At 41.3% G+C, this 22,655-nt stretch overlaps 1 protein-coding gene across 22 annotated transcripts in view; it reads right to left on the bottom strand.

Annotated features, from left to right (window-relative positions):
• Positions 1-22,655, bottom strand: part of LOC6725157 (small conductance calcium-activated potassium channel protein) — a 57,625-nt gene that overhangs the window by 20,228 nt on the left and 14,742 nt on the right. For 11 of the 22 annotated variants that reach the window (XM_039297278.2, XM_016173447.3, XM_016173458.3 and 8 more), the window contains exons 4-5: positions 20,962-21,063; positions 1,472-1,617 (exon numbers count right to left, since the gene is read on the bottom strand). In XM_039297278.2, the coding sequence (XP_039153212.1) occupies positions 1,472-1,617; positions 20,962-21,063 (248 nt within the window). Of the gene's footprint in view, positions 1-1,471; positions 1,618-11,596; positions 12,338-18,436; positions 18,887-20,961; positions 21,064-22,655 lie in introns of those variants that run through there. The other 11 variants (XM_016173450.3, XM_039297283.2, XM_016173456.3 and 8 more) reach the window with 7 other exon arrangements.

Here is a 22,655-nt window from a genome sequence, read left to right as displayed (position 1 = left end):
GCTAATTTCGAGATGGGAAAACAATGTTGCTGATTAGGCAGGAACTAATTATTATTATCGCTTATCTTTCCGCACTTTTTAGCGTGCTTTATCATAATTTGCCTTAAGCCTGTCTTTCGTGTCCTATTTGTGATTAGTTTTTTGTGTTCCTTGAATGAAATACCCCTAATGCCGTGCTAAATAAATAAAAGCGTAACAAAGGGATTTGCTCCAAGGTCCTGATCCATTTTCGCACTAATTTTCACAGGTTTTCATCCCCCTCCTGAGTGCTTTCCACAGATCGCTGACTAATGCTTCGAGTGGCCGGGGACGCTGACGCTGTCGGGATTCCACGTGGTGCTATCGGAGGAGCCGGGGGTTAAGTCAACCCAACTCAACTCTACTCAACGGAACTCAACTCGAGCGGATCCAACTCAGCTCCGTGTTCAACTCTAGTCGGCACCTTAATAAATCTTGCAGCCTGAATGACAGATTTGTGTGTTTTCGCTTTGCTCCGGCTTTCCTAAATGTGTCATATCAATTTGTATCTCATAGATACACAGCCACCGATGACAGGGAGGCAGGAGCAGGAGGTTAGGGGCAAGCCCCAGCTCTTTCGATGAGCCAAAGATGGCCAATAAAAATTTTGCTGACAAATGAAAACATACACACAGCTGGCTCTCCTCGTTTTCGATGCCCATATAGCCACATTCACATTCACATTCACATTCACAATCGCAGTCGTAGTCGTAGTCATAGCCATAGCCATATATCCAATCCCCCGTCTTTTGGTTGGCCCCCCTCTATAAAGTGCTGAACTGTGCCAAATTGCCAACGTGATTGCAGGAAAATATCTTGCCATCCACGACATTCATAGAGATTTATGTGGACCCCAGGACAGCCGGACCATCCCAGAATCCATTCGTGAGCGGAATTCACTTTAGAGTGCTCAAATTGAATCGCATGGACTCAGCTCAAGCACTCCCCAATGAATATTACCCGGACATTTGCCCCATTTCCATTTTTGCCCTCGCCAAATCATCATTCCCGGGGTCACTTGTCCTGCCATTGACAGCTAATTACTGTCCCCGGGCCATCCATCAGTCAATGATTTGCGCACAGTTACGGTTATCGTTACTACCAGTTTGGTGGCACTGCACCTTCTCTAAGCGGCACACACTGAGCGAATATAGCATTTTAAATTACCTATTCATTCGCATACATTCTAATTAGTATTCATTCCATCTATATATCTAATGCATATCACTTCTGTATGTTTGTATAAACTATATGGTTTCATTTACATCGGATTCCTTTCCTTGGGTGTGGATGCAACAAATCAGTTTGGATACGGACTCTAGATGGAGTTGGAGCTGTTTGAATGGGCGTGGTGTGTGGGGGGCTGGGGATTAGGCCTGGGGGCTATATGCTAATGAATGCACGCTGCTGTGGATACGTACTCTACTGGCGGTTCGGATCGGGCTATACATACATTTCATACCTAGGGTAGTCTGAGTGGATACCCACTAGTGCCTCGGCCGCTTCTTCGTTGCATCCAGATGAGATCTGTTCCCGGTTCGCAATGGAAGGTGTTTTCATCGAGCCAGGAATTGAGAGTGTCGACGCCGGTTTGCGGAGCTAAAATGTATATATTTCAACTATTAGACCATTATCAACATATTGAATTTCAATCAGTAATCGAACGGTGTTTGTGTCTGGACTGAGTGCTTGAGTGCTTAAGCAACTAGCATTTGGTGAATAGCTATGCAAATCAAATCGAATTCATATACTTTACCATCCGTTCGTATTTTGCAACTTATTTAAATATACGCTTAATGCATTTAGTTTGTGTATTCCATTTTAAAGTTAGTCATAAAAGGCTTTAGCACATAGCATTCTTTATGGCTTTCATTGCGAAAGCTCTGTAGTTTTCTTTATGGTTTTCATTTAAAATCCTCCCGTTGTCTTTCCCATGGAATAACAAATTACACTTATGAATATCTCCAATTTGGTTTCCCCACCACCGTTTATATCCGGCGTGGAAAAGAAATAGACTCATCTTCCTGCGAAAGCGTTCTTTATCCTCCGGAATGACGACATCATCACATGCCACATGGCTATCTCTTTGCCTGGTTTCCATCTAGATTCTTGATTCGGTGTAAATCCAATTATTTTCGTCTAACCAAAATTAGACGAAAAAAGCACGAGATGATAGCCCGGATTTGAAAGGGCGGATGGGAAATAAAAAGAAATCCACTTGCTTTTTGCTCTATCTTTATCTGGCCAAAAGATAGAGTTTTGCGTGAAAACAAAAACCCAAGGAGCTCCACTTCATGTTTTCCTTTATATATATGTACATATATGCATACATACATACATAGATGAGTGTAGATGTATGCATGGCACTCTAATGGGCGAGAAAAGTGAAAAGGAAAAAGCGGCGTGTGTGTACAATTTGGTCTTCATATTTAAATGAAAACTAAAAGATAAGTAATCTGCTTTCCTACTTGTCCTCCAATATGGGTGCGGTTTTGCATATGCTGTGCTGGCCCGAAAGAGAGAGAAAGTTAAAAGAAAGTAGTAAAAGTCGTAAACTAGACACACTCACACACAAAAAGACAGAGAAAGAGAATGAGAGAGAGAGAGAGAGAGAGAGAGAGAGAGAGAGCGAGAGGGAGTGGGGGAGCCACTGTGGACTGCCTAAAATTGAGCTCGGAAACAAAATTTCTGTTCTCCTCTGGCTTATTTTTGTTTTTTTTTTTCTTTTCTTTTTTTTTCTACTTGAATTTAAGCTTCCTCTGCCGTCCTACTGCTCACTCAGTTGCTAAATCCAAATATTTGTTTATAAAGAACAGCTCAGTCCCCCTTATTTCGCCCATGAAAAGGCACCTTCTCTGTGGGAAAAAAGACTACGTGACTGGGCGACAAGGCTCCAGCTTAACTTGTACTTCACTTACGGGATCTTGGGAGAAAAAGGCATAAACGGAAAAAAAATGAAAAAAAAAAAATTGGCACAAATGCTGGAGAAGCGCGTCAGTCCGAGAAAGCAAGCAAGCAGAGTGCCAAGTGCATACTATTATTTTTAATTTCACTTTCTGAAAATCTCTCAATTTTCGCTTGAAATTGAACTTTGTTGCAGTCTGTTCTCGATTATTGCTCAATTAAGTTATGCACTGAAAGAAATGTATTTTTGCAGAAATGTGCAGGGTCACACTTCAAAAGTAAAGTGTGAACATGCACAACGCGTTGTGTCGTTTTTAAGTCACATATTAGAATTTGATATACTTTTTTTCTCCATGTGTGTTCTTTCTCCCATATGACCGCATACATATAAATTTGTCTATTTGACAGTCATATATTATCATTTCCTGAAGAAAAGGAAACAAGAAAGTCTTACGCCTTGTGTCTTCTTTCTCCCACTAGAACGAACACACACACACACATATAAATTTGTCTATTTGCAAGTGCAGAGTGCTGTCGCTTTGAACGGCTAAAGCCATAATCAGTTTTTGGCTTTCGCAGTTTGTCAGCTGCTCGGTGAAAGCCAGCCACTCCCCTGTAATGAAAGCTCCCTGCCTCCCTGCCTTCATATCGCTCTCAGTGCTCTTCCCACTGACAGTGTGCCTGTATCTGTGTTGGACCCCAACCTGCGTGTATGTGTGCGTGTGTGTGAATTGGTTTATGCTAAGTAGATTTGCTTGAATGTAGCTCCGGCTCCTCGTGCAGTTGTGTTACTTGTGTCACTGTTTAAGCCAGCTGAAGGGAGATGAGTCAAAGTTGTCCGACTTGACTGGGATTTCCGGAGGACTGGTCTACAGCGAAGTACAGTGGGCGATCATGTGGATAATTTGACAGATTCGTGGGCATGGATGGGTTGCCCCTTAACCCCGGAAGTGCTATCGTAATTGAGTGAAATGACAAATCGGTGTGCAAATCTCGGCGTTCCTATTCGATTGAATGACTGTCAAAGGCTACGAACTGCACACATAAAGATCTCCTAGTTCGTGATAAAATTCTTGCTTTTCATTAGCATGGCTTGTTTATAACCAAAGCATACTTTTTGGGGTTATATAGTTGTTTTTATAAATGTGAATATATTCTAACATGAACAACAGATTATTGAAAATGTAGGCCCAGTGTGAGCCAAAGCTGAGAGGCACTGGAAATTCCTTGAGCCTCTTCAAGGACATTTCCTAATTCTTGCCAGTAAACACGACTCAAAACACGATTCCCAGCCCTCGCCTTCACAATCAGCATTTATCCGACACATTCGCAACCAAAATCAGGGAGACGCAAATGGAGAATGCCGAAAGGAAGGGGGGCGAATGCCATGTAGACACTGAGTATCCGATTGTCGTTGCCACAATTGTTTGTTATCGTTTGTTTGTTGCGTGCTGGCCGGCCACCCACTTTCTCGGTGCCCAAGACCCCAACTCTTAACTCCCCCCAACCAACGGCAACCAGCCACCCCCTCCAAAAAAAGCCGCACACACGCACAATTTCGGGACACACGCAACGAGGGGGGTGGCGATGGGCGGCAGGCCGTTTTCTGGGTGGAAGGGGACACACACGAGACCAACGTCAACATCAACATCAACGCCTACTTGTCAGCAAAGGGTGTGGATATTCGGGGGTGGCCAGCAAGGTCCTGCTTTGCCCCCTACCACACATACATATGCAAAAAGGGCAACGGAAAAGGAGGGAAAATCTATTTTTCGGCAGATGCGTGAACTTTTGTGTGTCAGTGTATTTGTGAGAACAGCAACGAAATAAAAAAGAAACAATATATATATATAAAGACAAAACAAATTGCGCATATTCTAGGACATCTAATGTCAATGATGTTAATTGGATTTCTTAATTAAGTTGAAAAGCGAAACGGGCGGAGGAAAACCCCAAGAAAAAATAAATATAAAACGGTAAGGAGCAGATTAAATAAATGCCCCGAAGGAAGTCATTTAACTTGAAAATGTTTCAAGTTGTGGAGCGAGGAAATAAGCTCTTTTGAGAGTGCCTCACAGTTGCGCGACCATCGGGCATAAATTAAACGACGAGAAACGCATTTAGTGAAGTGGAGTGAAATGAAAAGCCATCGAAGAATAAAATAGCTGGCAAATTCAATTTACACGGAATTTCAAATGCGGAATGTTATGAATAGGATAACTTATAAAACGTTGTTGGCATTTCAACAATACCGACATAAAACATATTATTCGCCACTCGTGGAATTCAATTAAATCAATTGGAATTGCCCAAAATTCATGTGTGCTTAAACAAAACATAATCGAATTTTAAATTCTATACAATCAAATATTGTGGCCAATAATTAAAAATTAGCCGAGGGCCAAATGAACATGAAATGAACATCATGGCAAAATAGTTGAACAATTTCTTGTTGCTTTTTTGTTTCATAATACATTTAATAAATATTTGGAAAATCTCCATTAAGCCATTTCCATAGCTAACATTTAAGTGACACTTTAAAGTAAACCAACAAACTACAAAAACGTATATTCCTGATAAATTGGCATTTAAGTCTTTGTCAACTAAGTTTACAAACATCGGAATTAACGGGTTGCAAAGTTTTTGGCAAGAGTGTAATTTTGTTGGGTAATTTTGCGTCTTTTTGCGGCAAACTTTTGTTTTGAAGTACTTGGCTAAGTAATTTCGATTGGTGCCCAACCCCATGTTGGCCCCAATTTTATCTGTCTTCTAGTTTTTTTTTTTCGCTGTTGTTGTTTTTGTCCTCTGGCCGATCACGCACACAAAAGAGATGGGTTTGTTGCCATTGGCATTTAGCCGATGCCACGCCCCGAAATTATTTCTCACCTGGGTTCTCACCTCTAACCAAATTAACATACTCATTGCCGACACAGAGTTTATGAGCTTCGCATGGACACGCATACTTTGCCAGCTAACAGGGCTAAAACTCACTCACACACACACACACACACACACACGCATGTGCAGCGAAAGGAAATTGGTGGAAATTATCGAGTTTCCTATACAAAACGCGGCCAGCACGCAAAAAGGAAACGAAACTAGGAGAGAAAATACGAAACAAGCGACGAAATTGGTAACGACTGGTTGGAAAATCCATGGGTGAAGAGGTCCTGAAGTCGGAGTTAACGATGACGATTAGGCTCAGCCTCATGTGTGCGTCCGTCTGTGTGCGTGTGTGTGCGGGTGTGTGTGTGGGTTCGTGAGGGTTGCCCCCTCGCTTTTCGGTTTGCCAGGGTTTCCGTTTCCCCTTCCCCCCGCTCTGCTAACTCATTGTTGCCTAATAAATTTAGCGTAATTCACATTACATTAAGGTTACGTTTTCTTTTCCTCGCCAGGAAATTTAACCCCTAACCACTCCACATCCATCTCCAATCTGTGCCAGCCGGAGTGCAGGAAATATATAATGAAGTGTTCGCTTTGTTGGAGCTTAATTAGGCGGATAAGTAATATTTTTGCCCAGCCCTGCACCCTCAGGAATTTTTACAGCACAAGGAAGCGAGTTTCTGATTAGATTAAAGAAAAAAAATACATATGAAATGATATATAGAGCAATACTTCCCAGTTATTCTAATTAATATGTTGTTATGTTTAGCAGAGAAATTCCCATAATATAATGATTGCGGGAATATTTATTATATTGAAATATAAGTAATCAACTAAAGAACGACGCATTTCTCCCAGTGCAATTGTATGTGTGTTGTGTATTTGGGACCTGAAAACTTTGAATTACTCAATTAGTTCACCCTGAGTGCACAATTTGGTCAGTTGATGGAATGGGAGGGTTTCCCCCATTTCTGTAACATTTCTTTTCTTCTGCCCCATATATATATATTTTTTTTTTTTTTTGGGAGTGAATGCGGTTAGTTTGTAGTTGGCCTTTCATCACTAATCAAATCGGTTCCATTCGCCGCCGTTCCTTTAGATCTGCTGGCGGAGATTGATTGCCGGAACTACCGACTCGCATATACAAGAAGCCCCAATCAGGGGGCGTGGCCGAAGGAGGCGGGGAGGGGGGTTGCTAACACTGAGGCTGGAGCGTGCCAAAGCGGCGCATTCAGTTAATATAATAATGATAACTCGACAATGACAGGGAGACGTCTTCGAGCAAAACCCTCCACGGCGTCTCGAATGTGGCTAATGTCAATGGGCGGGGCGTGTCACCAAGCCGCTGATATACATACATATACACATATATATATATTTAAGTACATCAGTTACAGCATGTACATATGTACATACATATAAGTGTAATGGACGAGGTGTTAGTTGGTCTTTGCATGTTGCAGGTTCTTATGATCGAAAATCAATATATCTAACCCTATTGTCACCGAACACACACACACACACACACACACACACTTACACTCACACCGCACACAGTCCATTGAAATTCGAAAAGACAAACGCAAGAATCGTTAGGTGACTCAAGTAGCAGCGTGATGGGGTTGTTGGGAAAGCCACGGAATAATAATGCAAATTGTTGAGGAATTGAAAATTGTTTACTTTCGACTTGTGACACACATTATGAAACGACATATTAAAAATGTTAGGCAAACAAACAGAGAAAGTCGGCAACAAGCCAAGGGTAAATATGTAATATATTACACAAATGACTAAGTGATCAACTAGAAAAGGGACTTTAGGCTAATGCCTAAACTATACAGCTTTAGTTATATAACATCTTAGCTAGTACGTTACTTTCCAGTCGAATGCGATTAAATGATTCCGAAAGCATTCAAGCAAGCACTTATTTATTTCGCTCAGTGCATGGCAAATGGGGGCGGGCGAATGCCTAACCAAATAATTAATAAACAAACGATACCAAATAGACAGAGCCATTCGCGTGGCCTTGACTCGAATGTTTTCACTCTTGGATGAGCCGCGGAAGGGCGAAGGTATTGTATTTCGCATTTGATGGCACCGCCAATGTCCGAAGGGGGGTCATCCGTGCCGGAGTTGGGCCAACTAGAAGAGCTAGACTAGGGCTAGCTGAAGGTTAGACCCAGTTAGGCTCGCATGCTCGCTCAATTATCCAGAGGGAAATGGTGAAATGCAAATAGCAGGTGGCCTAACGAGCCAAATGGTTGGGAGTTGCGGCAGCGGAGGGACGGCCAATTTGGTTTCATTTACAATGATTTCCTTCCGCCATAATGACAAACTGCCCCACCATATATGCGAGTCGGTTCGATTTGATTCGATGCGATTTGATTCGATTCGATTGGATTGGATTGGAATTGAAGTTCAATTTGCTGTTGATTTTACTTCAGTGTGCATGCTTTTTATTTATTTTTCTTACTTGTTTTTTTATTTTTTCACGACCAGCCAATATGGCGGTCATGGCCACGTGCGGCTTCCGTTGCCCAGTGCGAAAACAATAACAAAACTTTCAGCTCACACACGTGGGAGCAGGTAAGTGTGTAATAAGGTTGGGATTTTCAAAAAAAAAAAAAGAAAAAAAAGGAAACATTTAACTGGCATTTGGGGAGAAGCAGGCAGGGAAAACAGAACTGGCATCCATCTCGGGCACGTGTCTCTCAACGTTTTCATATACACATTCAGCATACAGCATACACTGCAGGAAACAACAATGGCATGGCCCAAATAGCGTAAAAAAGAGAGTGGAGCCCAAATGTCCTTTTATGCCACGAAGGGATTTTACCAAATTCCTGCGTCAAAAGCGCCGAAAAACACGACTCAAACCGTTTATTTTAACCTTATATTTCAAAGAATTTGTTAGTATGTATAGAACACACTACGAAAAAACATATTTGTACTTTAAAATGTACTTTAAATCAACATCTGTGGCAAATCAGTCAAAACCAAAATATGAATCCTTTTTAAATTCCAAAAAATTGTATACGTCTTTTAACACATTTTTGGGTATTTATCTAAGATACCAAATCACGATTATTTCCCTCTGTGTATGTGCGTTTGTGTGCGCTGAGGCATGGAAATTTAATCCCTTAAAGAAATTTTCCTCAGCCCGGAACTTTTTGCGCTGCGGATTTGTTTATGCGTGCACCCATAACGCGAACGTTCGGAAGGCGAATTTGTTAATTGAATTTTTCCTTTTTTATTTATATATATATATATAAATTTTTTTTTTGATTTTCGTTTACTCCAATTGTAAGGCACCGCGCGTCCGAGGCCTATATAATCCCACCAACAGCAGAGACGTACCTAAACCCTCGACCAAATCCCATTTCAAGTGAGTTTAAGGTCTTAGGGCCAAGCCTGATTGAGTAACTTAATAATTCAGAATTGTTTGCAGCCAGTGGGCCTCATTGGGATTTGCATCTTTTAAAGGCGGCAAACGTGGACCCATGCGGCGTATGCGTTATCTTTCGAGAGCCAGCCGCCCACTTGGCCACGCCCGCCTAATAATAACAACAATAACAGCGGCGAACGTTGGCAACATGACGTATACGCAATAACCGACATTCATCCGCCCCGTTGCCATTTATTTTTTCTTATTTTCCGTTTTCCGTCTTTTTTTCCCCATTTTGTTGTTGTTCTTCTTTTCATGTCTTCTGTCTTTCTCGTCTTGTTTTATTGTAGATTATTTGGAGTTTTTCACGTTTCGCTGCTCATTGCGTTCGCTTGGCGCTTCTATGCTCTTATCTTGGCCATTGTTATTACATCCACGGCCTTACATAACAGCCGCCAAGCCACCCACACACAGTGCCACTTGCGGTTTATCAAACGTAGCGAGTTGCATAAGATTGCCACTGCCAGGGCCATTGGCAGACGAAAAAATTGGGATTCTTTTTGCTTGCTCTCCTTGTTTTTGGCCAAAACTGTCAGCCGGCCAAAGGATAAGTCTAACACACTCGCACACACACACGCACACACGTACACCCACAATCGCACAGGAACACGCAGCGCAGGCATGTGACAAAGTCACAAAAAGAGAGTGAGAGCTGGAGCAGAGGAAATGTCAATCAACAAGCCGGAACTGAAACTTAATGCAACCGGCTTGGAATTTCTACACCATCGAAAACAGCAACAGAAAATGTCATAAAAACCAGGAGAAAAACAAGATGAAAATGGGAGGAAAAACACCAGCCGAGAAAATGCCACGAGAAATCGCAGAGAAAAACTGGGCCAAAATAAAGCAGCTAGACGGGTGGACAATCAGTTAAGACATGGCCAGGTGCTGCCGGTTAAATGGGCTGACTTGAGCCAGTCTCCAAGGACTATGACTAGGATAACTCAACTTGAAGTGTACCGAGAGGACGAAAACAAAAAAAAAAAATAAATAAAAAAAAAGGGGAGAAGAAAGGGCCGAAATAGCGACAGAATGAGAACGAAAGCTGCAGAAAGTATGGCCGAAAATGTGTCGTAACTCTTAGCCGGAATGCTGAAGAGATATGACAGCGACTGGCTGACTTTCCCAACCAGAGACAGTAATTATATTAATATTATCCCTCTTACTTTTACTTTGAAATTTACACAAGATATTCGTTGGCGTTGTTTTTATACAGTCCAATATATATATATATATTGGTCGCTTAATGATGGACTTTACTCCAACTTGTGTACTTCATCTGCCTTTCATAAAATATTCAAGGCGCAAAAAAGTTTATGGTTGAACCAAAAAAGTTTGAATCACTCTTTGAGCTTCTTTCTTTAGCGCCCCTTACTCGCATATTGCAATATATGTATATATATGTATATATCGTTGCTTGTCCACACACATATGCGGGAAAATCATAAATTTCGCCTACTCTTCGTTTCAAAGTTTTCCCTCTTTTCCTGATTATTTTCGTGTGTAGCGGGCGCCAAGAAATATGCTACGTTTTCCATCAGCGCAGCGATAAGAGCTCCCCGTACGTTTTTTGAATGGTTTTTGCTGGTGTCAAGATATATTCAATACTGCCGATTGACATTTTTAAGCCTTTATGCTTTTATTTTGCTGCTGATGGGAAATATTCAGTGAATCCTATGAGATTTTTAAATTTGTGTGCAAAAAAGCGATTGAATTTCAATGATTTTCGTTGAATTGCCAATGAAAAGTTTTAACTGATATATTGATATTTAATATCAATGTAATAATTGATCAATTTGATCAGGTCCTAAAAAATGAATGTGCATATTTAACCATCATTGTAAGTACAAGTTATTGATTTACAATAAAAAATGGATAAATGCCATATATTTAAGACGTCTTTTTGAGCAAAATGATACACTTGTCTTCTGAAACCGCTCAATAGACAATAAACTTCCCTTCTTTCTTTTCTCTTGACAATTTCTTGGCCAACATCTTTATGGAGAGTATGGCGAGATATTTATCTATGGATGGGAAATATTGTGATATATTACATTTGCCTTTGTTCGGGGTTTTCCCAGCTCTTTGCTCTTCTCTTTTTTTTTTAGATGTTTTCTTGTGCTTTATGGGTCTTTTATGTGTACGCTTTCTTTGGCTGTTTCCTCTTTTTATTATTTCCTCTTACTTTCTCTTGCCCTGAAGCGATGCTACCATACTCCCGTTACTTTTGCAATAGCTATTTTATTTGTTTTGCTTTTGCTGTTTTTTTTTCCTCATTTTTGTATTTGTTCTGTTCTGGTTTTCGATACCCGTAATATTTCCCACAAAATATTGTATGTTATTCACCTTAATTCGCTTGTTGTTTTCTTCTTGTTCGGTTGCTCGTCTTCCTCTTCTTCAACTTTGGTTTGTTTGTTAGTTATCCCGTTATCGCATTGTTTCGTCTTTCATTTTTAAATGTTTGCTCGTTGCTGGTATTGGTATGGGTGTGGGTGTGTGCTATTGTGAGTGTGTGTATGTGTGACTGTGTATGTGTACGTGGGTGTGTGAGTACCGGAATCCGGTTAAAAGAAAACTGACGCTACTTCTTCTCTATTTTGTTTGTTTGCCGCCGCCGATGTTGTTTTTGTTGTTGTTAATAATAACAATTTCACATACACGCACGCACTGAAAAAAAAACGGGACTCGTGAACGTAATTGTAAGTGTAAGTGTAAGGGCAACGGTAACGGTAACGGTAACTGTAACGATAGCTGCTGCTGTTGTAACCGTAATTGTTGTAGTTGCTATTGTGGCTATTATCGTTATTAAAATTATTGTTGCTGCTGTTCATGCCTTTGTTGTTGTGGCCGTTGCTGTAGTTATTGTTCTTCGTTTCATCTGTCATGCATGTACTTGTGCATATTATTCGTATTTACTTTAATATATATATAGATATACATATATATATATATATTGGTATTTCTTTATTATTATTTGATTTTATTATTATTTTGTCGCCTTCGAAGGTTTAGCTCCTCTGCGCTCGCTACGTCAGCCATGGGTGTAAACACAATACAGACTGAAACAGAAACCGACCGAGAACTGAAAATGAAACGGCGCTGAAACGAAACGGAATCTTCAAAGCGGCGAGGACGTCGCTGTCGCCGCGGGCAGCGAAGCCGGCAGAGCGGAGAGCTAGTTCAAATTAACTCGACCACAATTTTCCCGTTACGTTGCGAAGGAGAGCGAAGAGCGTTAAAGGAAGAACGAAGAGAGTACCCGAACACCCGATCTCTTCGCTCCCAGATCCCGTTAGCAAGCCACGGTTGATAAATAGCCGCAGAAGTACAGTAAAACCCAGAACATGGCAAAAGATTGCAACTTGTCTCTTGGACTTCGGAAACCAAAACGGCAGGCAGTTGATGATGATCATGATTATAATTTCAATTAATCAATAGAAAATTTTGCAATTTTGGCAAGGGGTGACTTTATCACAATTCAATAGTGGCAATTGATAACTGTTTGATTTATTGGAATTAGCTTAGAGGAAAAACCTAACACAACATAAGTATTTAGCATACTTTTTGGAGGTGTCTATTTGCAGCACAAGTTTCACTTTCGGAGGCTCACCTGTACCTGTAAGAAGTGAGCAGCGTGTGGGTGTGTAGGAGTGTATTTTTTTTTTGGTGTGCGGGTGCTGCACGTTTTCTTCTTCGTTAGACCCAGATTTGCCTGTCAAACTGTCTTTATCAGCTGTCGCTGCCGCTGCCGCGGTCGCTGCTCTCGTTCGCAGCGCTGCCAGTGCTTTATTTTTTTGTGTTGCCAATTGCAATTGCAATTTCGTTTTTGGATATAATGAATTGGCATTGTCATGTGTGTTTAATTTGGCGGCACGCGAAAGGAGCACCGAAAATCTGAGGTGAGAGAGAGAGAAAGTTGGAGAGAGAGTCGGCGCCGCCTCGCCTTACTCTCTCTTCCTTCTGCCATTTTCACTCTCTCTCTCTCCCTCTCTCTTTCTCTCCTTCTTTTGACTGATTTCCAATCCACTCAACTTTATTTCTCTCTCTATCTCTCTCTCTATGGGTGCGCTATGGCCATCTCACTTGCACGCACCCACGAGTACACGCACAAAGCAGTGGGAGTAGCACACCCACACACACTTCTGCATTTAAAGGAGCGGCAGCGACGCCGACTGCGGCAGAGGAAGAGAAATAGAATCAAAAAGAAGAAGCTGCCGCTGCGTCTTCTTCTTCTACTTTGAACTTTGAGCTTTGCTTATGACTTTGAATTTTATTTTTTTAGTTTTTTGGTAACAATATAGCATAATGGTCAACTGGCACGCGATACGAAAATCAAAATTGAACTTTACAAGTTAATCCTTTTGCGGTTGTACACAGACACACGCATACACACACCGAATGATACTCCTTTTCGGGGCATTCAAAATAACATTTTAGAAATCTTAAAAAAAAGGGGGAAGCAGTGAAAAGAGACAGTGTCGTACAGAGAAGATGGGGTTTCTGGTATCTTAAGCTAAAACCTGGGAGTTCTTTTATTTTTTAACTAAGAGGTGATCGCAGATGGGTTCTCAAAAAAACCGCATCTTTGTAAAGTCAATTTAAATTAAATATTAATTATTGATATAAGAATGAAATTCGATATTTTATAAATAGCAAGAAAATACTCTTCTTTGAACGAAATCATATTTTTAAGCCAATCCAAGTGGGGGAACCACTCCTCATACAGCAAGTGACTAAATCTCTTTTTCGAGGGGACATTGAGCCCCATAAAGCCCCTTTGCGGGCGCCAGAGGGAGAGCTTGAGAGTGAGAAAGAGAGAGAGAGAGAGCGGCTTCGTCCGTGGCCTTCGCTTGGTCCTGCGCATTGGAAAACTCCGATTTGCGTAAGGTGATGGTCTCCGGCGCCTCTGCCCCTCCCCCTCCCCCACACACTTCACCCTACCGGCAGGACCCCGGTGCTCCCCCACATCCAGGCAATCCCAAATGGATGCTCAATTCAAAGTTCCAGCTACGCGATTTCATTGTCATCGGCAATTGCCGCTGCCCCAGTCGTATTCGACTATAGTCACGTTGTTCAGCTATATTTTGTGCATGCAAAGAATATACATTGTAGACTCGCTAAGATGAATCTTAGGAGAAACGAGCAGCATCAATAGGTAAAAGGGCACTTCTTGGTTTTGATTCTTTTTGTAGGTTTTCTGATATCCATAAACTAAGCTATAATTTTGCACGACTGAGTAGTGAGTACTAAACTTTCTTTCGAAACCTTCAAGAAAAGTTTCGCTCCACAGGGGCTTGACTGTAGACCCTCCTCTTCGCCCCAGCTCACACACATACATCACACAGATACGCCAGCACTAGCACGCATACACTTGAATAATGCTCTCACAGATACGCGAATGCATTCTTCGACGCTGATGAACTGACAAATGAATTGGCCTAGCAACCGAAGTTGATGGCATAGCAACGCACTTCCCCCCACATCGTGGCAATCCTTGAAGTCCGCCCCGAAATCCACCCGCTTCTTCATTATTCCAGCAAATCTTTAAGCCTTTAATTCCGCATGCGGAATCATAAGGAATCACTCGAGTCTTGGAGAAATTCAAAGCGCCTTACATTCGCACCTCATTCGAATGGGCATTGCATTCTTGTGCTTATGCCTTCTGATTAGAATTCCAATTCTTCAATTGGAATTTCTTTTATTTAAATGTTAAATTAAACTTTCATTTTATTATTATTTAAATAAAATCCCTAGTTGGAAATGAAAGCCCGCCCATTTTCTGGCAGTGCACTTAAGCTGCTTTGCTTGCCAGGACAAAACAATCAACAACCAGAAGCCGGAATCCCTTACGTGGGATTCTTAGGCGACCCCAAGCCACTTCATCCATATGGCACTACAAAGCCTTATTAAAGCACCACTCATTTAAATAAATTAATGCATTTTGTGCAGCTCCAACGGCAATTGTCTCGAGTGTCCATCACTTGAGGATGACATTAACGTGCACATAGGACATCGCACCTAAATCCTCATCACCCCTCCGCTTGACAGGCACATACCCCGCCGGCTTGCACAATCGTCGACCCAGATATCAAATGGAAATGTCAACGCAAACGACAGATAGTCAAAATGTTGTCATGTCGGATTTTGAATAATTCATTGAAATGAAAACTTTATGCATTTGTCAGCCATTTGCCATTCCGGCACCTTCCCCTTGGCCACTTTCTTATATTCAATACGGCAACTGGGGGATTGGGTCATCGGTGAGATGGTCAGGATTGGATCCATCGTCAGCCGTCGCTCAGCTCATGCTGACTCGCAAGGAAATGCGGAAATCTGAATCGAGATCAATGAAAAGCGGCTTACGATTGATTGGGCTTACGATTTTAAATATTTGAAATATACATTTTGAAATACGATGAACTGCAAGCTAAAAATGGAAACACTAACCGCAAGTAATAAATGAATATGTCATCGGTTTTATCGATATCATTGATATTATCGAATTTATCGAAGTTATCTAAGCCCTACTATAATCTATGCTATCGGTAGAGTGCTATCGATTGCATTGCCTTTTTTCAACCGTTCACGATCCGCAGATACAATGATTCATCGATCAGCATGGCCAGAGGCACTGCACCGGCCCAGGTGCACTCCTTCAAAGGCCGGACATCTGGTGAAGCGCGTCCATGTGCTGTACGCCGTTCGCCGTGCGCCTTGGCAAATGACTCAGAACAGCTGTACAAGTGGACTCGGACTATGGCGCGACCTTTAGACGACGGCGACGATTTTAGACCCATCCAATCGTCCGGCTTTCAGTTTACGGTGTACGGTTTACGGTTTACGGTTCGGGGACAGTTCGCTGCAAGTGCCTCTTGTCATATTTTATTGATGGACACTTGGGCAAACAGCGTGCATGCACTCGCTAAGATATATAGCCGTGAACATCCATCTAAACGGATATAATATATGTATATATATATAGATATAAACTGCAGTCGCGGTCGAAGACTATTATCATGAAATTTTAAAAAGTTCCCCGACTATTTTTCGCCGCATAATGCCGAGGCAATAAGTTATTGGACTATTGAGGCCACCTGGGCCAACATTTTCACAGTCGAGTGGAGAACAGGGAATGGGTAATGGGTAATGGGCAGTGGATAGTGGATAGTGGATAGTGGGCAATGGGTAATGGAGGACCGTCTTGGCAGCCAACAAAGTAAAAGCAACACACAAAGTTGACTCTTGGTCGATTGGAAGTCCTCGAAATGCAGACATATGGACGTCAAGTCAAAAGTCGCAAAGCAAATGCGTTAAATATTTTAGATGACACACCGTAATACCCATTGGGAGTGCATATATATAATATTTATCAACATCTAAATATGCACGCATGTGTCGTTCCGCCCATTTACATAGGCCAAAGTGGATATATAGTGTATGTATATATATGATGTATCCATAATTCATGTCCACGATCTGACGACCGGTTTTTCCCCGAGGATGACGTTCTTTCATTGCTCATATGCCATTAATTACGTGGCGATTGGCATTGTTTAAACTGCGCCGGAATTGCCAGCTCAATCGACTAGGTCGTATATCAAAGCAGTACTATATATATGCATATATATGCGCGATATGTTACATCCAGAATATAAAACAGTTGACGTTTTATGGACTATCTGTAACCCAAAAACAGTGACCCTGAATCCGCAGCATTGTTATAGCGACGATGATGATGCGATCGTTATCCAATTCCAATTCCAATCCAAATCCAAATCCAAATCGGTTGTCTTGTAAACAATATATCAAAGCAATAGATACAGACGCATGAATCGGGCGATACGATCCGAACACTTGAGCGAACTTAATGTCTTTCGAATGCTGATGATGGAATAGCCGAATAGATGGATCCCCATTCCCCAGAACAAACAAAAAATAATAACAATAATATCCTGCCATTATCTGTGCCATAAGGGTGTTTTCAATTGGTCATTCTCTACGGCATTGTGCGGCATCTAAATATGAATTCTATATTTAGAATATTGTATACGCGGTGTGCGGAAAATTAAACTGTTCGAAAGTCATTATAAAATATTGTAGACTTCATTTCCGTCCAAGTACCAGCACTTAAATCGATTTATGCACATTTCCTCGTATTTTACAATTTCAACTTTTAATGATCATATAAAGATAAATGGTGATATTGCACTTTAAATTGGCCATAATTTGTACTGCATAATTTACAAACTTCTGCTGGAGATTGAGCGACTTTGTAAAGTGCTGAACGTTGCCATTGGTTTTTTAGTTAGCTGCAATCTTGAGAACAAAAGATTCTTTATATTCAATTCCCAGTGGTTCTATTTCCTTGAGCAAAAACCACCGACATTTGCAGTGCTGTGAAATTTCGGCAAAAGTTTCGACACTTTTTGCAGGGTACAAAAGTTTCGTGGCCCAAACCTTTTCCCCAAGAGTTCCATCGTGTGTCTGCGATTTGTGCGATTCGTTTTTGTTTTGTTCTGTAGATGCTTTGGTTGAAAATAACTTGGACAGTGGAGAGAGAGAGAGAGAGAGCAAGCGGGAAAGAGACGGCTAAGGCGGAACGCGAGCGATTTATTTATTTTTATATATCGTAGTTTGGATTCTGAGGCACAGCGGACACGTGGAACCGGCCGACGAATTGGCGAATGGAAATGGGCATACAAATGGCCAGCAGATAAGCTAGATACGTCATAGTTTCTTGAGCACACTGCGCGAAAAACTAGTTAAGCAACTGAGTTGAAAGCTAAAGTTTCAGTTTGATACGGACAACAGGTCGTATGTGTAATTTTTTGTAAGAAAATAAAACGTATACGACACGTGTTCCGCTTAAAAATATTTTTAAAAATAACATAAGATATCTTTCGAGAAACTTTACAATAAACTGAATCTAAATTTGCCACTACAAGTGTGGAATGTAAATTAAAAATTGGCATCATGTCGTATGCGTAATTTTGTTTCAATAAAATAAAACGTATACGACACGTGTTTCGTTTGGAAATAATTTTTAGCATACTTTTAAGCACCATTTTTAGACGTTTTTAAATCTCTTTCGAGAATTTTTAGATTTTAGCTTAGGCTGACGTCTATTAAATTGGCATACTTTTGCTTTTTCGATAACCCGCCCCTTTTTGTCCAGTGTAGTCTTACCAGAATGGGTCGCTCGTTGGCGTAGGACAGCTTGCGTGTGCTGCGCAGCGTTTCCAGCCAAAGGGAGTTCCTGCGGGCGGCACTCGTGGCGCCACCAACGCTGCCCGTTCGCGTCATCAGCGCGGCGGCCGTGTTCAGCGGTTGCGACATTTGTGTTTGCGGCACTTGCGGCTGTAGCGATTGTAGCGCCTGTGGCGACGTCATCATCAGCGTCAGCGACGGCGACCGCGAGGGGGTGGGCGAGGGCGTCATCGAGGGGGTGGCCGATGGAGTTGATGACGTTGACACGACCATGGGCGGCACGGGCGGCACGGGCGGCGGCGGAGGCGTGGCATGGCATTTCTGGTAGAGAGCACTCTGATTGCAATCGTTATCCATGCAGAAGGCCGGCGACATGCTCTGCTCTCCTCCAAGATCCGAAAAGTTGTTTTGGGACTCCAAAAAAGGCGGCTTCCTTTGAGGAATCCAAATTGTTTTGCCTATTTGGGCAGCTGTTTTACTTATTATACGAACTGCTTGACTTTGCTCACATCCTTTTGCGGAAAAGTATCCATGAAGTTGATTTATAGAACCGGATATTGAGGTTCGCTCACTTAGGTTCGTGTTCGAAAAACTCACTGTTTTTGTTTGGTTAATTGAAAGCAAATGTTTTTGTTTTCAAGAAATTTACAGGCGCACGCAAACATGTTGCTTTAATTATAATTAAAAGATTTTCAAGAAAACAAGCACAATGTTTATTTTAATTAGCAATTCTCAGACCTTGCCGGTTACAGGTTAAAACCGCACTGTTTAAACAATGATTTATACATTTTCTTCCTGGAATACATAATTTATCACAATTTTCCAGCCACAAAATCGCATTGTCAACCAACGCACACACATACACGGCAAAAAAAAAAGAAAGGAGGAAGGATTCTCTTAACTAAAACAAGTACACGAACCGCCACAGATGAAAATCCGAGAGGTTTTGATATGATTTTGATTGGAATCGGAATTATTTCTGGCCAGCCGTATTTCGACTTTCGACTGCGTAATTGTCCAGAATGTAAACAGAATGGGGAAGCAGACACAATTCAGCATTTCCACAAGCCGTTCACGTCCATTATAATATTGACCGATCCGATCCGATACGATGCGATCTGGAAAACGAACAGAGAGCTGGCTCCCAAGTTCCCAAAATCGAGAGCGATCCCTATCGCAGACGCCGCACAAATGGCAGGCCCACCAAACGTTTTATTTATATTACAATCTGGTGCGCTCCGGCCTTCTTGTTCCGCCAATATATCGGAACAGAAAAGAGCATTAGTGTAGACTTCGATATGCCCATTAATGTTGATATATACGACCAATCAAAAATGCATGAAACATGTATCAATCCAAAAGTCATTCGTATTTCGCGATCTTATGTTTGTTTCGAAAAGATAAACCCCATATATCACCGATAATACCGTTTATAGGGCACACATTTTTCGACCAGCATGTGTGAACTGTGGATGGTGGAAGCCAAGTGGACAAAAAGCAGCAGGTGGATGGCCCAGATGAGAGAAACCGCTTTAGAGAGCAAAGATTGAGATACACGGTGGTGGAAAATCGTGGAGGGGGGAACACCTGATCGCGTCGACGTCATGGAAATGAAAATGTTGCAGCTTTTACTGCGGGAAATATTAAATGCTTCCGCTCGGCACTTAATTGCTGCCGCCCAAGAAAGACAAATGCTAGACTATGCAAATACCCTATATATTACATTGAATGCTTATTTGATCATAAATCTTATATTTGTATTATATTGTTCAAATTATCAATCGGTGCATTTATCACAAATAACTACAACTGGTGCAAAAGAAATCGAAACATTTTCAACTACAGCTTACCTGCTTCGATAAATTATCGATATATTTTTTTTAAAATATATTTATAACACTAATTATGGGTGATATATTAACTACGGATCTACATTCAAGAACGGATGCAAAGTTGAACGGGATGCTGAAGCGGATTTGGAAGTGGTTGCGAGCGTATGGGATGCGGAAATGTAAACTTGCGCTACAAGCGGCCAAAATGCTCAAAACGGTTTTGAAACGGGTATTTTTGAGTTTTATTTGTATTGCTGTTATTTTTTTCACAAACGTTTTCTTTTCATTTGACATTTTTTCGGTGAGAATTCTAGGGGGGAGATTGAGTATGGGACATTGACGCAGTGCAAACTAGGAAGAAACAAATGCCAAACGCATAACGATTGCACAAGGGGGGGGAGAGTCATTTGGCATTTTGCAGCATAATGCATTATGTTATCGATAACAAGCTACTTGACCGCTGGGGAGGCGGCAAGGTCAGAGCGGTGCCATTGAAAATGAACTTTTGGTTTTAAATTGGGTTTTTGTTGGTTTTGTTTTTGGAACTTTGGAACTACGTTGGTTCATACTAAATATTTATGTACACATAAAACAAAATTGTTAGTTTCGGCAAATGGGTTTTGTTTTGTAGTTTGAAGTTTTTTTAAGTTTTTTTTTTTTTTTGTTAAATACCATTTTGGAGCATTGGAGTGTTTCGTTAGTGGCCTCGGTGAAGGCCCTTCGAAGGCGCAACTTTCGGCTTTCGGACAAGGTGCGAGGCATTAGAAGAACGCCCTGGAGAGATTGCGAGATTGATGCGACAGCGATTAGTACAGATTGTTAAGTTATCCTAGTTAGTTAACTAAGCTAAGCTACAGTCGGGTGGGGACATCCAGTTGGGTTACTTTATATGTAGATATAGGATCGGGTTCTGATTGGTTTTAAGCGATTGAAAATACCTAGAAAATAGACATAGATCGATCGAGAGTCCTACGCGTACAGTGCGTTACGAAACTGGCAGGCTTGATCGGTTGATTTGCTCCGTTTCGCATTGATATAACAATAATGTTGTAGCCACCTTTTCAATTCGCAACGCACTGTCCATAAAGTTAGATTAAGGTATATAAATTTTAGAATACAGTCGAAACTACATAGATGGTGTTACTTACTAGGGGAAGTTCGACTATAAAGATACCATACATATATACGAGGAAAGTAATGAATATGCATGAGCTGTAATGATTTGGTGAAACGGCGAAAAGTCTATTACAAAGTACGATACTATGATTGATGCACCAAAGGGTATTTAATGTAAGAGAGTAATCATATATGTTGGCCAAATGCCGGACAACTAATAACGGTCCTTCTCGACACGCGTGTGATCCTGGGGGATTTTACACGTATGGAAAAGAGTGCGGAATGGATGAAAAGTTCATTGCATGTTGCATAATTAAATAGAGAGCTTTCGAAACAATACAAACAACAAATGGTGGGGTCAACGCAAATGGAAAAGCGGGAAAACGAAGACAATTGAAAACGAAAACTTGAAATACATTGAAGCTTTCGCCTTGCAACTTAACCCTTATGCGGGCGAAAGCTAAGCTAAGCGAAAAGCTCCCGAAAGCGAGGGGGTTAAATGTAAAGAGATGACCGCAGGGGAATTGCATATACAAATTGTTTGCTGTCTTTTTTATACGTGTTAAATGTGGCTTGAAAGCTTTTGGCCCATTTGCATGGGCAGCCGTTAAATGTGGGGGATTTACCATTACTTTCGCTATCTTTACCGCTAGTTTTTTGAAAAACAAAAAGCTTTGCTGCCCCGAAGCTTCCATAAATGTTTTACCGACTTCTTATCCCCCTGACTATTGCCGAAACTGTCTGCCAGCGAACCCAACGCAATTATCTATAAGGACTGAATGAAAAAAGTAAAAAAAAAACAGCAGGAGAAAGGAAAATTAAATAGAGTATGGGGCTGCTAAACGGGCTGCTCGCAGAAGAAAATAGGAAAAACGCGACGGCAAATGTCAAAGAGTGAAAAAAATCATCAATCATGGTAAGGTCACTGCCAGCATGAAGGAAGAAGCTATATCATTTTTCGCCCATCTATGTATATATATATCTATTTCCAGTTTTTTTCGAGATATTTATGGACGGCTAAAGTTCAGACACGTTCGGCGTAAATTGATATTAATTATAGCAGGGAGATTAAAGATATAGATAGAGCGACTAGAAATGGTATATTCCGCAGCACTTAACAATTCAATTGCCACATGAATAATCTATTTGCCGACTGCAGGAAAGAACTGTCTTAATTGCGTTTGTCGGATTTTATCCATTAAATGGTAAAATGCTAAATGCTCTTAGGCCCACCTACTAGGACCCCATTT

The sequence above is a fragment of the Drosophila simulans genome, chromosome X (assembly GCF_016746395.2).
Source record: "Drosophila simulans strain w501 chromosome X, Prin_Dsim_3.1, whole genome shotgun sequence".
In the NCBI taxonomy this organism is placed as follows: domain Eukaryota; kingdom Metazoa; phylum Arthropoda; class Insecta; order Diptera; family Drosophilidae; genus Drosophila; species Drosophila simulans.
The sequence above is the reverse complement of the archived record's forward strand: the minus strand, read 5'-3'. Positions and strand labels throughout refer to the sequence as shown.